The sequence below is a fragment of the Bubalus bubalis genome, chromosome 21 (genome assembly GCF_019923935.1).
Source record: "Bubalus bubalis isolate 160015118507 breed Murrah chromosome 21, NDDB_SH_1, whole genome shotgun sequence".
Taxonomy (NCBI): domain Eukaryota; kingdom Metazoa; phylum Chordata; class Mammalia; order Artiodactyla; family Bovidae; genus Bubalus; species Bubalus bubalis.
The window spans coordinates 52,139,340-52,152,933 of record NC_059177.1 but is presented as its reverse complement, the minus strand read 5'-3'; the positions used below and the strand labels follow the sequence as shown (position 1 = coordinate 52,152,933).

General features: G+C 50.2%; 1 protein-coding gene and 1 non-coding gene across 2 annotated transcripts; both read right to left on the bottom strand.

Moving 5' to 3' along the window:
* Positions 1 to 720: 720 nt before the first annotated feature.
* Positions 721 to 4,660, bottom strand: LOC102391467 (15 kDa protein B). Its single transcript, XM_006065207.3, has 4 exons — positions 4,115 to 4,660; positions 3,323 to 3,424; positions 1,559 to 1,651; positions 721 to 963 (listed from the first exon to the last, which is right to left on the bottom strand). Exons 1-4 carry the CDS (start codon positions 4,292 to 4,294, stop codon positions 820 to 822), a joined length of 519 nt encoding a protein of 172 aa, XP_006065269.1. The 5' UTR covers positions 4,295 to 4,660; the 3' UTR covers positions 721 to 819.
* An 8,730-nt stretch (positions 4,661 to 13,390) lies between these two features.
* TRNAW-CCA lies at positions 13,391 to 13,463 on the bottom strand. The gene has a single exon. It is a non-coding gene; the product is annotated as a tRNA-Trp (tRNA).
* Positions 13,464 to 13,594: the final 131 nt, after the last annotated feature.

Here is a 13,594-nt window from a genome sequence, read left to right as displayed (position 1 = left end):
GTTCCAGAATAACCTGGGGGCAGGTTACTTTGCCTTTGAGCTCCCGGCATGGCCCTCAGATGGCGCCCCTCATTATCCTGTTTCTTGTCACTGCCCCTGCCCTGACCGCAGGGAGTCTGTGTGCCCAAGGTGCACGGTGGAATCTCACCCCCAGGACCTGCCTCCTTGGTCTCTTCCTCCCAAGTCCAGCTGGCTCATCCCTTACACTTGATTCATTCACTTATTCACATCATCGTTCAACTTAGAAACATTTTATTGAGTTTCACTCCTGGCGCTCTCAGCAGAGGATGCCCTGGCACCCTCTTGGGGGTGCTAGATATATAAAGGGACATGTCATTATCACAGTGACTGGGCAGGGAACAGGGGCACTCAGGGTCTTGCCCAGAAAGAACTGTCCTCCCGGGATTCAGGAGCACTTGGCAGAGAAACTCCCTCCCCAGCCCCTGCAGCTGGCACAGGAGGGCCCCGCTGGGAGGAGAGACAGTGCTCTGTAGCCCAGGACGCAGCTGGTACTTGCCAGCATGGTTTGAGGATCGTGACTGTACCACGGACGAGGGAAGGACACTTGTGCTGCTCAGGGAAGAGCAGAGAGGCTTCCTGGGGGAGGTGACTTTGGACCTATGCCTGGAAGGATGTGGAGCATCCACAGACACGGGATGGGCAGGAATTCCCCGGCAGAGGGAAGCAGGTGTGCAAAGGCTGAGGAGTATGGGTGGGCTCATTTGCAGGCCAGGGAGTGCTAAGGGCAGCAGAGGCAGAGAATGGGTGGGAATCGCAGGTCGCTGTGGGCTTGCAGGGCATCCCTTCCCTTCTCCAGCCCTAGAAATTCCTCAGGATGTTGGAGATAATGTCGTACTTGGCTCTATCATACAGGTCCCTGACCGCAGGTGGCAGATTGGAGCTGTCAAGTTCTGGAGGGTCTTCCCCAGAGGACCCAGCAGAGCGCCTCTCCCGGCGGCGGGGCTGCAGAAGTGATGCCGCCGTGAGCGCCCCCATCGATCGCCCCCTCCACCTTCCTGTCCCACGTGTGGCCCCTCTCTCCCCAGGTGGGGATGAGTCTTGAGGTCCAGGCAGTGACCTTGGTGATGGCGCTGGAGGGGTCCCCAGTCAGGCCCTCTCCCAAAGCCCAGAGGGGCTAGGAACACCTGCCACTCTTGTCCACCCCGACTATTGCGCTCACTTAACAGGAGGCTCCACCTCCGGCTGGTCTTCCCAAAAGTGGGATGGGGAGGCGGATTACCAGAGCTCAAGGCCCAGAGAACAGCGGGTGAAAGACTGAGTCCCCTCCCAGCCCCAGGAGGAGACCATCAGTTCCTGCCCCCAACCCCTTCTGCCAGACGACTAGCCGTCAATCATCAAGGTCTGGCTACCCCTCTCCCCTCCAGACTACTTGCGTTTAGACCGGTTCAGTTTCCAGGTCTAAGGTCCGGGACCTCAAGAACTGAGGTTCCACGCGCCTAAGCCAGTGGCCCGGATGAGGGACCCTCGATCACTGGCGGTCACCAGGCAAAGCGCCGCTGAGACGGGAACTGGGGCAGGTGAGGGCGCAGGGGCTCACCTCTGGCTCCAGCTCACGGTCCGGCACGCAGTTGAGCGACAGGAGGCGGAGTTGCCGCAGCATGAAGAAGGAGCCGGTGCAGTTCAGCTCCTCCTGCCGAGCAAGCACACGGGCTGTAGCGGACGGCGCTCTCGCCCAGGTCCCCCGACTCCCGAGCTCCAATCCACCCGCTAGACGCAGGAGGGAGCAGCGGCCGCTGGGAACACCCGGGCAGGCTCCGTGCGCGCCCGATAGCATTAAGGACTTTCATGCAAGTTCTTACACGGGAAAGGGTCTCCATAAATTAGCTGAGAGGGAGTTAAATTGTTTAAAACACTCGTGTGTACATCAAAAAGGTACTGAAGATGATACAGCAACAGTTAATGTTGTCTCCTGACTAGTGGGGTTGCAGATTTTTTGTTTTTTACTTCGCTTCTCTAAATTTTGTTAGTTTGCTATAATAAAATATTTTCCTAATTTTAGAAAAGCAGTTATCTGTTCAGTTCAGTCGCTCAGTCATGTCTGACTCTTTGCGACCCCATGAACCGCAGCTCGCCAGGGCTCCCTGTTCATCACCAACTCCTGCAGTCCACCCAAACCCATGTCCATCGAGTCGGTGATGCCATCCAACCATCTAATCCTCTGTCGTCCCCTTCTCCTCCTGCCCTCAATCTTTCCCAGCATTAGGGTCTTTTCAAATGAGTCAGCTCTTCGCATCAGATGGCCAAAGTATTGGAGTTTCAGCTTTAACATCAGTCCTTCCAATGAACACCTAGGCCTGATCTCCTTTAGGATGGACTGGTTGGATCTCCTTGCAGTCCAAGGGACTCTCAAGAGTCTTCTCCAACACCACAGTTCAAAAGCCTCAATTCTTCGGCGCTCAGCTTTCTTTATAGTCCAACTCTCACATCCATACATGACCACTGGAAAAACCATAGCCTTGACTAGACAGATCTTTGTTGGCAAAGTAATGTCTCTGCTTTTTAATGTGCTGTCTAGGTTGGTCATAACTTTCCTTCCAAGGAGTAAGTGTCTTTTAATTTCATGGCTGCAATCACCATCTGCAGTGATTTTGGAGCCCAGAAAAATAAAGTCAGCAGTTATCTGGGTGGATTATAAAAGCATCAACAAAAACTAAAAAATAATTTATGGTTTTCAACTGTGGTGTTGGAGAAGACTCTTGAGAGTCCCTTGGACTGCAAGGAGATCCAACCAGTCCATCCTAAAGGAAATCTGTCCTGAATATTCATTGGAAGGACTGATGCTGAGGCTGAAACTCCAATACTTTGGCTACCTGATGCAAAGAACTAACTCATTGGAAAAGACCCCAATGCTGGGAAAGATTGAAGGCAGGAGAAGGGGACGACAGAGGATGAGATGGTTGGATGGCATCCCTGACTCATGGACGTGAGTGTGAGTACGCTCCAGGAGTTGGTGATGGACAGGGAGGCCTGGCGTGCTGCAGTCCATGGTGTCGCAAAGAGTCAGACACACCTGAGTGACTAAACTGAACTGAGGCGGATTATGGTCCCTCTTTGTTCTTTCTCTTTTAATATTGAGTCGCTTCTTTAGCATGTATTGCTTTTTTAATAAGGATGGGAAAATTGTAGTAAGAAAAAGCCATAAGGAAAAACCCAATTTTTTAAAAAAGCTTCCACAGTCAAACCTCACCTGTCTGTGGGTGGGTGGAAGCAAACTTGGCCTCCGGGAAGGAGGTGAGAGAGAGGGGAGATTCCTTGTCCTGCTCATTGGGGCGGGGAGCCAGGGGATGGATGGGAGACTCACCCCGCCCTCCCTGAAAGGACACTGTCGGGGCCTTCGGCGGTACCAGAGCAGGAAGCACACAGTCTCTTTAATCCTGAAGTTGAGCGGGATCGTGGTGGAGTTCTAAAGAAGCAGGAGAAGAGTCACGGTCATCTCCCTTTTACACAGGAGAGAACAAAGGGGGGAGAGAGATCACAGTTCCAAGTTGACAGGGCTTGCCCAAGGTCTGCACTTCCCACCTAAGAGAGGCGGCCGCTTCAAACGGCCTCAGCAGAGACTGAAGGCACGCACGGCTTCTGGAAACCAGCGGAGGCCACCACTTCATGGCTGGACCACCTTGAGGGGTCACCTCCCATCTCTGCACCTCAATCTCCTCTTCTGGAACAAAGGACCTAGAATACTTGCCTTGCACGCTCAACTGCCAGGAGAGAGGTAAGGAGGTGGGAAGGGGGACCCTGGAAGGCCCTGCTGAGGTGCCTTCTGGTGGGACCAGTCTGGCTCCTGTCCATCCTTTGAAACAACTCTGCTTACTCCTTCAAGTCCAGGGCCTGAGTGCAGAATGGACTCCGAGACCCCACATTCCACCCTTGAGCAAAACCCAGAATTGATCAGCTAGCCAGCTGTCAGGCCGGAAAGAGATTCCAGTCTCTGTTTTACCTTCTGAGTGGAGAAACATCATAGTAATAACAGCAGCATCTGCTGTTAACCAAGCACTTTGTGCCTGTTTGGGGCACTCGCTCCTGCCTGCTGGCCTCACGGGATGCTGTGAGGTAGGTGGTACCCACTCCCCGGGCTTGAGCCCCTGACCCTCACCAAATCAGGTGGCGGCGGGGTGCTTTCCAGCAGGCCAAAGATGCGCTGTCCTCGCCGCCCCTGGTTGAAGAACTTCAGGGCCTGGGTGACGATCTCTTCATAGCTCAGACCACGCTGGGCCACACAGGCCACGGCTGCCAAGCCTGCCAGCAGCACCAGTGCCTTCCAAGCCCCTGTCATTGTCCCTTCTCGGATCCTCTGCCACTTGCGGCCCCTTTTAGGTGGTAATCACACAGCCTTGCCCACTTGCGGCCCCTTTTAGGTGGTAATCACACAGCCTTGCCCAAGGCCTCCTGGTGACATGCGGGGGCTGAGGCCTTCCTGAAAGGGGCCTCTCTCTTCCTTTGCTAGGCACCAGGTGTTAGCCAACAGTCCAAAATACCAGTGACTAAGAGGCAAGGAGGATTGGGCAATAGGCCTAGGAGTGAAGGAGCCCCGAGCTGGGGGCAGGAGACCGGTGCGATGCTGGGCACGTCCCTTCACTTTGGCCTCAGTGTCCATCTCTCCCCCAACCCTGTGCCACAGGGAGGCCATCTCTGGCTCTGACACTCCAGGACCCTGTGCCGTCTCTTGCCTGGTTGGTGTGGTTTGGTTCCAAAACAGCTGCTTGGGATCCATGAGTTCTCTGTGTGACCACTTCTCAGCTGAGAGCATAGACAGATGGCCTGGTTGAAGGCTGTACCCTGGCTGACACCTACCATGTTGCATATATTTTTAAAATACTGATTGTTGTTGTTTTAGTCGCTCAGTCATGTCCAAGGCTTTTGTGACCCCCTGGACTGTAGCCCGCCAGGCTCCTCTGTCCATGGGATTGCCCAGGCAAGAATACTGGAGTGGGTTGCCATTTTCTCCTCCAGGGGATCTTGCCCACCCAGGGATCGAACACACATCCCCTGTGTTGGCAGGCAGATTCTTTACTGCTGAGCCACTGGGGAAGCCCTAAAATACTGATTGTCAATCCTTAAAAATCTGGATGCCTGATTTACTTCAAAAAAAATCATAAGATCTGACAATTCATGGCTCACTAGTGCCTCTCATTGGGTTTGATGGCAGCAACCTCTCCAGGGAGAGCCTCGCTGCCCACATCCCCCAGGCCAATCCCTGCAGGGCAAAGAGGGGAGGCTGTCCCCAACAGGATCAGGATAGGGACCCCTGGCTGTTGACACAGGCGGCCCCAGGCAGCAGCCCACAAGGGGAGCCGCAGGAGCCTCCCCCTCCTCCGAGGGCTCCCATTTTCCTCAGCTCCCTGTTACTGGGGCCAGCGTGTTGACTTGCCAACCCGCCCTTGGTTCTGGGTTCCTGTTCCACGGGAGACTCAGAAACTGGGGAGGAGAGGAGGGGCTACGGTGTTCTCACTGAAGCCCGCCAGTGGGGAAACCAAGGCACAGAGCAGCCCACCCTTCCTCCAAAAGCTAAGGGTGGAGCTGAGAAGGACAGAGCTGGAAGTAGGGAGAGGGGGCAGAGCACAGAACAGTCTTTGGCAGATCCAACAGGTCCTCAAAGGCCCGAGTCTCATCATCAGATCCATGCAGCCATGGCATATAATGGTGAAAAATTAGAAACAATATAAACATGCTTCAAGAGCAATTTGGTTAGCGCACTCGGGGTATTTCTACTCACGGAATACTGTTGCTACTTGTTGGAATACGTATCCAGTTATCAGCGGGATTGCATTCATCAACGGTTCTTAGCTGGAGAATGAAGGTTCTGCTGCAGCTGATCTCATGTCCATACCAGGAAGTGTGATAAGGTGAGACGGCAGGTGCTCACTGTAGAATCCTATGCTCTTCTTATCATGAAACATCCTAATTTCTCCTCCGAGTTAAAATGCAATGAGAATCTGTGTGGTAAAAAGGAAAGTGCATTTTTAATTTTCTTGCTCTCAAGAAAGCTTTCCCCTAACCTTCACACTGGCATCCTATCTCACTTTCAAGTCCTCAGGAGGACTTCCTCCTCAGGCCTTCCTACGCCCCCATCTCTGCTTTCTTATTAAGACACGACTTTCTTCATAGCACTTGCTGTTGAGTAGCAACAGTGGCTTATTGTTCATTTTATTTCCCACTTTGAGGGTAAGCTCCTTGAAAGCTGATTGTTTACCCAGCGCCAAGACGAGTATCTGGCATATAGTAGCTGCTCAGTAAATGCTGGCTGAGGGGATAAATGATTTTACCCTTGAAGGATTTTATGCATCGCTCAAAGACCAGTTCCTCGTACCCCACACATTTCCACCCAGTGTGCCTCAGCTTGATGGCAGCAAGGTTCTCTGACACTCAGAACATCCGGAATGGAATTTTGTTATAGCCAGGACTCTTTCTTTCTGGATGTCTAGCTGCAGCACATATTCCATTTCTGGTACAACAAGTTGACAAGAAGCAAGGATTCTCAACTGGGGAGATTTTGCCCCTGGACCCCCAGGACAATTGTCAATGTCTGGAGACAGTTTTGAGCGTCACAGCTGAGGAGAAGGAGCAACTAGCACCTACTGGATACTGCTGATCACCCCACAGTACATAGGGCAGCCCCCCCAAGGAAGAACGGTCCAGCCCCAAATGTCAGTGCCGAGGCTGAGAAATCCTGAGACAGAGCAGCACACCTGACGTGCACATAGCAACTGGACGGATAAGTCTTAAACACACGGTGCTTGGCCAGAGAGGAAAGAAATAGAATGAGATCTGTAACAACCCCCCCGCCCACTTCTCTCTAGCCATGTGTATGCATGGAAAATACATCAGAATACATCCTTCAAACTGATAAACATTTTATAACACCTCCAAGGCCCAGGTAAAAATGAATGATGGTTGAGAGGGCAGGAAATGGTATGGGAGGGGAAAAAGGCGGAGAGGGGGCTTGCACAGACCAACACAGCCCCCACTAAGGTTCGGTTCCTTGTACAGAAAAGTGTACACTGGTCAGTATCCATGACAACATCACTAGCAAGGTGCCTGAAAGGATGTTTGCTAAAATGTTAGTAATGATTACCACTGTGTTTTTCTCTTATGGAGCTGGCAAAGGATTCTGAGGTTTGTTGTTTTTTTTTCAACTTTATTATTTGAAATTTTTTTTTTTTACAATAAACATCTTTGTTTTACAAAAACAACAAAAATATTTTTATTTTTTAAAATTATTCATTTTAATTGGAGGCTAATTACATTACAATATTGTAGTGGGAAAACAACAAAAATATTGTTAAAATACTCGTATGGAGTCTATGTTTTATTCCATATCTGCAACTGTTATTTTTTAAAGATGAATGGAACTCTTTTTATTGAGATGAAATTCACATATCATAAAATGTGCCCTTTCAAAGTGTACAACTTATAACATTTTCATCCTCCTAAAAATAAACCATGTGCCAATTAGCAGTCACTCCCCATTTTCCCTTTCCCTTTGCCCCTGGCAGCCAATAATCTTCCTTCTGTCTTTATGGGTTTCCTTTACTGGAACATTTCATGTAATTGAAATCATAAAATATGTGGTCTTTTGTATCTGGCTTTGTTTACTTAGCATCATGGTTTCAAGGTTCATCCATGTTGTAGATTAATTCCTTTTTATGACTAAGATTTCATCATATGGATAAACCACATTTGTTGATCCATTCATCAGTTTATAGACATTTGGATTGTTTCCACATTTTTGCTTTTATGAATCATGCTACTATGAATATTCACATACTAGTTTTTTATGTGGACATATGTTTTCAGTTTCCTTGTGCCTATACTTAGGAATGGAATTTCTGGGTCATATGGTAACCCTGTGTTTAATTTTGTGAGGATTTATCAAAGTGTTTTCCAAAGAGCCTGTACTGGTTTACATTCTCACCAGCAGTCTGTGGTATCCCACATCTTGCCAACAATTGTTATTGTCTCTCTTCTTCTTAAGCCATCCTAGTGGGTGTGAAATGATGTTTCATTATGGGTTTGATTTGCATTTCCCTAAGAGCTAATGACATTGACTATCTCTTCGTGTCTGTTTATATATCTTCTTTGGAGAAATGTCTCTGCAAATCCTTTGTACAATTTTTAACTGGGTTGCTTGTCCTTATATTGTTGAGTTGTTCACATAATGTTTTTAAAATTAAAATGTTTTAGATTTCCATTGGAGGGAAAAATACCTCCAGTAAAACCAAGGCTTTATATGTGTAGAATATTTCTTCAGGGACTTTGCAGATCCCCATCCCACGGCTCCCCATCAGCCTGAGAAGCTCCAGTTGTCCCCAGCCTTGATCAGTGAGGCTGATGAGGCCTGGAAAAGTTAGTAAGCATGCCCAAGTTACACAGTTAAGTCCTGTGTAGAACGATGGGGAACTGGGAAGTTTTACCTTGAGGAGAGGGCTGACAGGGTGACTTTGATTCCCTGCTCTGTCTCTGAAAGGCTGCCTCGAACAAGAGGACCAGACTGTTTTTGTGGACTCAGAGGACAGAGACAGAACCAAAGGTTGGATTCCCAGGGAGACATGTCAACAAGAAAGGTCTCAAATCCAAGACAGTTCCCCTTGACAAAAGCTGGAGTGTGGCGTGGTGGAGGAGGCCTGGGAGACGTTGAACTGAGTCTGGAAGACCACTTGGCAGGGAAATTGTAGGAGACTTGAAGGGTCATTTGACACCTCGCTTCCCCAGCATCCATTTCCCCTACCCCTTCTCCCTGCCAGTCAGGCCCAGTTCCCCTTAGAGGATCTGCATGGTTCTGGGAGAGGAAAACTCAACTTGGTCCATGTCGAGAGAACCTGTCATCTCTCCACCACGATTGGTGATTGATTCAGGGTGTGCATGTGATTAAGCTGCCCCACTTAGAATGCATCTTGGAACTTCCGGTGGGAATCCTAGGCACTTGCCCTCCTCCTGGAAATAGACAAGAGACAAAGAAAACATCTTGGGATGTGAGGTAGGCCCCTAAGGATGAGGTCAGCACCACAGAAGACAGAGAAAAACAGCTCCGTATGACATCACTGAGCTGCTGGGTCACACCTGGCCTGAAGGTGGAGGGCCTCTGGATGTAACCGTTTAAGCTACTTCGAATGGGCTTTTCTGTTACTTGCAACATGTTACAACAAATTTAGGGTTCAAACATCCAATAGAGAGGCATAGGGACAGTAGCCTTTATAATCCCATCAAATCGTAAGACTGACATGTCCAGAGGTTTGAGGTTGGATGGCATAGTCAGGGCTGGGAACTCAGGTTGGGGGCTCTTCAGTTGGAAAAAAAAAATTGGGATTTTTTTTTTTTTTTTGACAGGTAGACTTTACAGAGTATGAGTTCAAAAGGTCACACTCTGTGATAGCCACATAAAAATCCTTCAATAATTTGTGCTCAATAATTGACCTAGAGCAATGCAGAATACAGCTGTCTGAGCCCTGCCTCAGCTTCAGGATTCCATAGATCTGGGTTCAAATCCCACTGCTGCCACGTCTCCACTGGTTCTTGGCCAGTCTCTCTGGGATTCAGTGTTGTTGTCAATTGCTCGGTTGTGTCCGACTCTTTTGCGATCCCACGGGCTGTAACCCTCCAGGCTCCTGTGTCCATGGGATTTCCCAGGCAAGAATACTGGAGTGGGTGGCCATGTCCTTCTCCAGGGGATCTTCCCGTGCCAGGGATCGAGCCCACTTCTGCCCTGGCAGGTGGGTTCTTTACCACTGCTGGTATTCAGTATGTGTCATCCTTGCAGCAGAGATAACAACGCTTACCTTGTAAGTGCAGTGAGAGGATTAAGGCTAATGTGAGTGGAGGCAGCTCAGGTGTGGTGGTTTTTATTTAAGGCTGTGATAAGTCAGATGCAGCTGAGACCATTAGTAAGCACGGAGCTCTTAACCCTCCAGTCTCTGACAGAGGGACTCAATTTTGCAGAGAGACCCTGATTACAGGGCTGGTCGGTGAAAGTGCCAGGATTCCAACCCCGGGTCCCAGGGTCGTGTCCTCCACCGTGCTGCTCTGCCTTCAGCCTGGGGGCTGCGTGTCTTATTCCCTGGATGCTGGGAGCTGAGCTGCAGAGGGTGAGGGCAGGATTCCACGTGTCCAGCAGGAGGTTTCTCCAAGACCCACCCAGCCTGTGACTGGACCCTGGGGCCTGAGGTTAGAGCAGGGCATGGGTGAGGCTCTGGAGGGCAGTTGGGGGTGCAGGGAGCAGGAAGTGGACACTCCAGGGATTTGTCTTCCACCTGCTGGAGGTACGAGATCCCATTTGAGTGACCGTTTCCACTGCACATTCTACTGGCCAGAACCACAGACAGCTGAGACCCTCGACTCCTCCTGAATGACCCCATGGCTTCCATGCCTCCTTGAAATGATGGTTGGAGCAAAAAGTTTTCACAAGGTCTTAAATAATGAAGAAAGAAGCCTGGTGGGATATTGGGCAAGCTCTGCCCTTCAGGGGCCTCAGCTTTCTCCTTGCTGTAACAGGGTGGTCAGGAAGGGGACACAGATTTCAGAAACTCTCAGCCCTTGCCCAAGTGACCTGTGCAAGTCCAATAGGGTGTGGAGAAAGTTGCTGTGGCCACATTGGTCCCCTGGGGACACACATCTGATGTTCTGGAACCAGCAATCTGGATATAAACTGCCCCAGAGACACAGAGACCTGGGAAGACTGTGGCCTCAGTCCCACAGGGTGACCTCAGGCCTGAGCCGGCAGGTTTGTGCCCCCTGCCCTGCTCCACCCCCCACCAGGGGGTGCCACCCAGCCTCCAGGCTCTCACTGCCAAGGCCAGAGTGTCTCAAAGTTCTGCCCCATGTGGCGGTGCTGCCGCTCACAGCCTGGCACCATGCCGTCGGGAGGGTGTATCTGGGGCATCCCGAAGGCCCTATCTACCCTGAGGCGCTCCCTGGCAACGCCTGAATGAGGACATCTGTCCTCGGCAGGGGAGGAACAAATCCCCCATTGCCCTCCTTCCACTCACAGGCACCCCAAGAAGTAAACCTGGTTCTGAGCAAAACAAAACACATCCCTAATTTCCAATCTACGGGGCTTTGGTGCAGTCAGTGACTCCCAGGATTGCAGCTGCATCGTTACAACCCTGTGGCCTTGCTGCCATCTGCTGGCCAAGTAACTTGGGCGCTCAGGAGAGGTTTGATTTCGTGACTGGGCCTCAGAGATCCCCAACCTTCTTCATATTTGCAAACCTGTCTTGTTGGAACCTTTTCTATAGGGAGAAAGTAACCAATTCCTGGAGGGCTCTGGACACTCTGGAGGGAGGAGTAGCTACTTCTTTGCTGCTCTTTCTGAACCAGGGGAGCAGGGGACCACCTCGGTGTCCCCTCTCTGAGTGCCAGGAACACGGATGTTGGCTGAGACAGAAGAGACACAGTGGGATTCTTCTGCCTCTGGCCTCTAGGCTGCCAGGTCTGAGACCAGGACACCTCCCATCTTCCCTTCACCCTTCTTCTCTCCCTTCCCTGGCCACACCAGGCCTCTCCTCTGACCTTCCCTCAGAGGCTCCATGGTGTTTGGGGCAGCCTCTTTCCCCTCTCCTTGCCTCAGTTTCCCCACCTGTAATGCAGTGATTCTGGATTCACATTTAAGAAAGGTGGCCCCGGGGGAGGACTCCATGTTTCCTGTTTGGTGGCTATGACCCTTCTTTCTGGACACTCCTCCTGGTGTTCCCTGGGCAGGAGTTGGTCAGATGTCCTGAATACCCTGTATTCACACACCCAGAAATTCCATTGCTGGGGCACGGGGACATAGGGAGTTGTCAACTGAAAAAAAAAAAGGAACAACCTAAAAGTTGAGAATTATGTTTTATTCAGAAGCCTCACTGAAGACTTAAGCCTGCGATGTAGTCTCTCAGCTCGGAGGGACTGTTCTAAAGATGTAAGGGAGGAGCCAGAATGTATGAGTTTTTTTTTGTTTTTTTTTGTTTTTTTTTTGCTGAGGAAAAAATGTGCAGTTGGCCATCCAAGGGCTTCCCAGGTGGCGCAGTATTAAAGAATCCTCTTGCCAATGCAGGAGATGAAAGAGACGTGGGTTCGATCCCTGGGTTGGGAAGATTCCCCTGGAGTGGGAAGTGGCAACTCACTCCAGTATTCCTGCCTGGAAAACTTCAGGGGCAGAGGAGCCTAGTGGGCTACAGTCCATGGTTGCAAAGAGACGGACATGACAGACACACACACGCATGCACGCCATCCAAAGATTACTGCTAATCACAAAAATGGACACAAAAATCTCAAGTTAATGATTTGAGAGCTTTTCTACATGGGAACATGCAAGAGGGTGGGCTTGTTTGATAAGCATCAAAGGAATGAAAGCATACATTCCTTTGATAAGCATGCTATTTAGGGCCAGTGTCCTGCTGTTCTGCATCCTGAATCTCTCCCGGGGCACGTAGGGGGCCGTGGTGGCTGATGGCTTTGTGGTCACAACATTCTTCATTTACTGAAATGGCAGGTGACAGTCTTTGTTCACAGCATCAACACGACTAAATCATGTCAGTTTCCTGTAGCGGTGGCACCAATTTCCAGCCTCGTTTGCAGCGGGTGAGAGGTCCTGTGGCTCCACGTCCTCACCAACACTGATGTATACTCATCCATTAGGCTCATTTGTCCCATGAGCACAAAGTGAACTGTCCCTGTGGTTTGGGTCCCATCCTCGTGGTTACTGATGAGGTCTGACATCTTTCCGTGAGTTTTTGGCTGAGAACTTTTGAGATTTATATATTGTAGATGGTCCTCTTTCTTGCTTATGTCTCACAGATATCTTGTCTCGATTTGGTCTTTCCATTGTCTTTATGGTGTCCTGTTTTAACTGCCATCTCATATACTGTATATTGTTCATTGTGTTAATATCTAACTCCCCCCATTAGATTGTAATTTCATGAGGGCAGAGATCTTTGCTTGTTTTATTCAGCAGTCCCTAGAACAGTGTCTAGGGCGCAGTGGGTATTGAACGGACACTAGCTAAATAAATGAACTAGAAGGGAGGAGACCCAGGCCCAACCTGGACTCTTCATCCACTTATTGGCAGACTTGAGTGGTCCACTCCCCAACCCACGCCTCAGTTTCTGCATCATTAAAATGGATCCACATTAATAAAATGGGGGAGGGTGCCTGTCTTTGAGGTCATTCAATTCTGACAAGACAGTTGTCTTTGGAGAAGGGTGAATAGGCCAGTTTACCTTGGCTGAACGGGGTATTTGCTGCCCCCTAGTGACGGGACCTACCCTTCAGCAGTACAAGTGAGTCTTGAAAGAAAGAAAGTGAAGTTGCTCAGTCCATAGGATTCTCCAGGGATTCGTCCACGGGATTCTCCAGGCAAGAATACTGGAGTGGCTTACCATTTCCTTCTCCAGGAGCTCTTCCTGACCCAGGGATCGAACCCGGGTCTCCTGCATTGGAGGCAGACGCTTTCACCTCTGAGCCACCAGGGAAGCTCAATGCTGCCCATCTCTGTGAGGAAATAGGTGCACTACAAGGGCAATGGCAATGGAGAAGGAAATGGCAACCCACTCCAGTATTCTTGTCTAAAGAATCCCGTGGACAGAGGAGCCTGGTGGGCTGC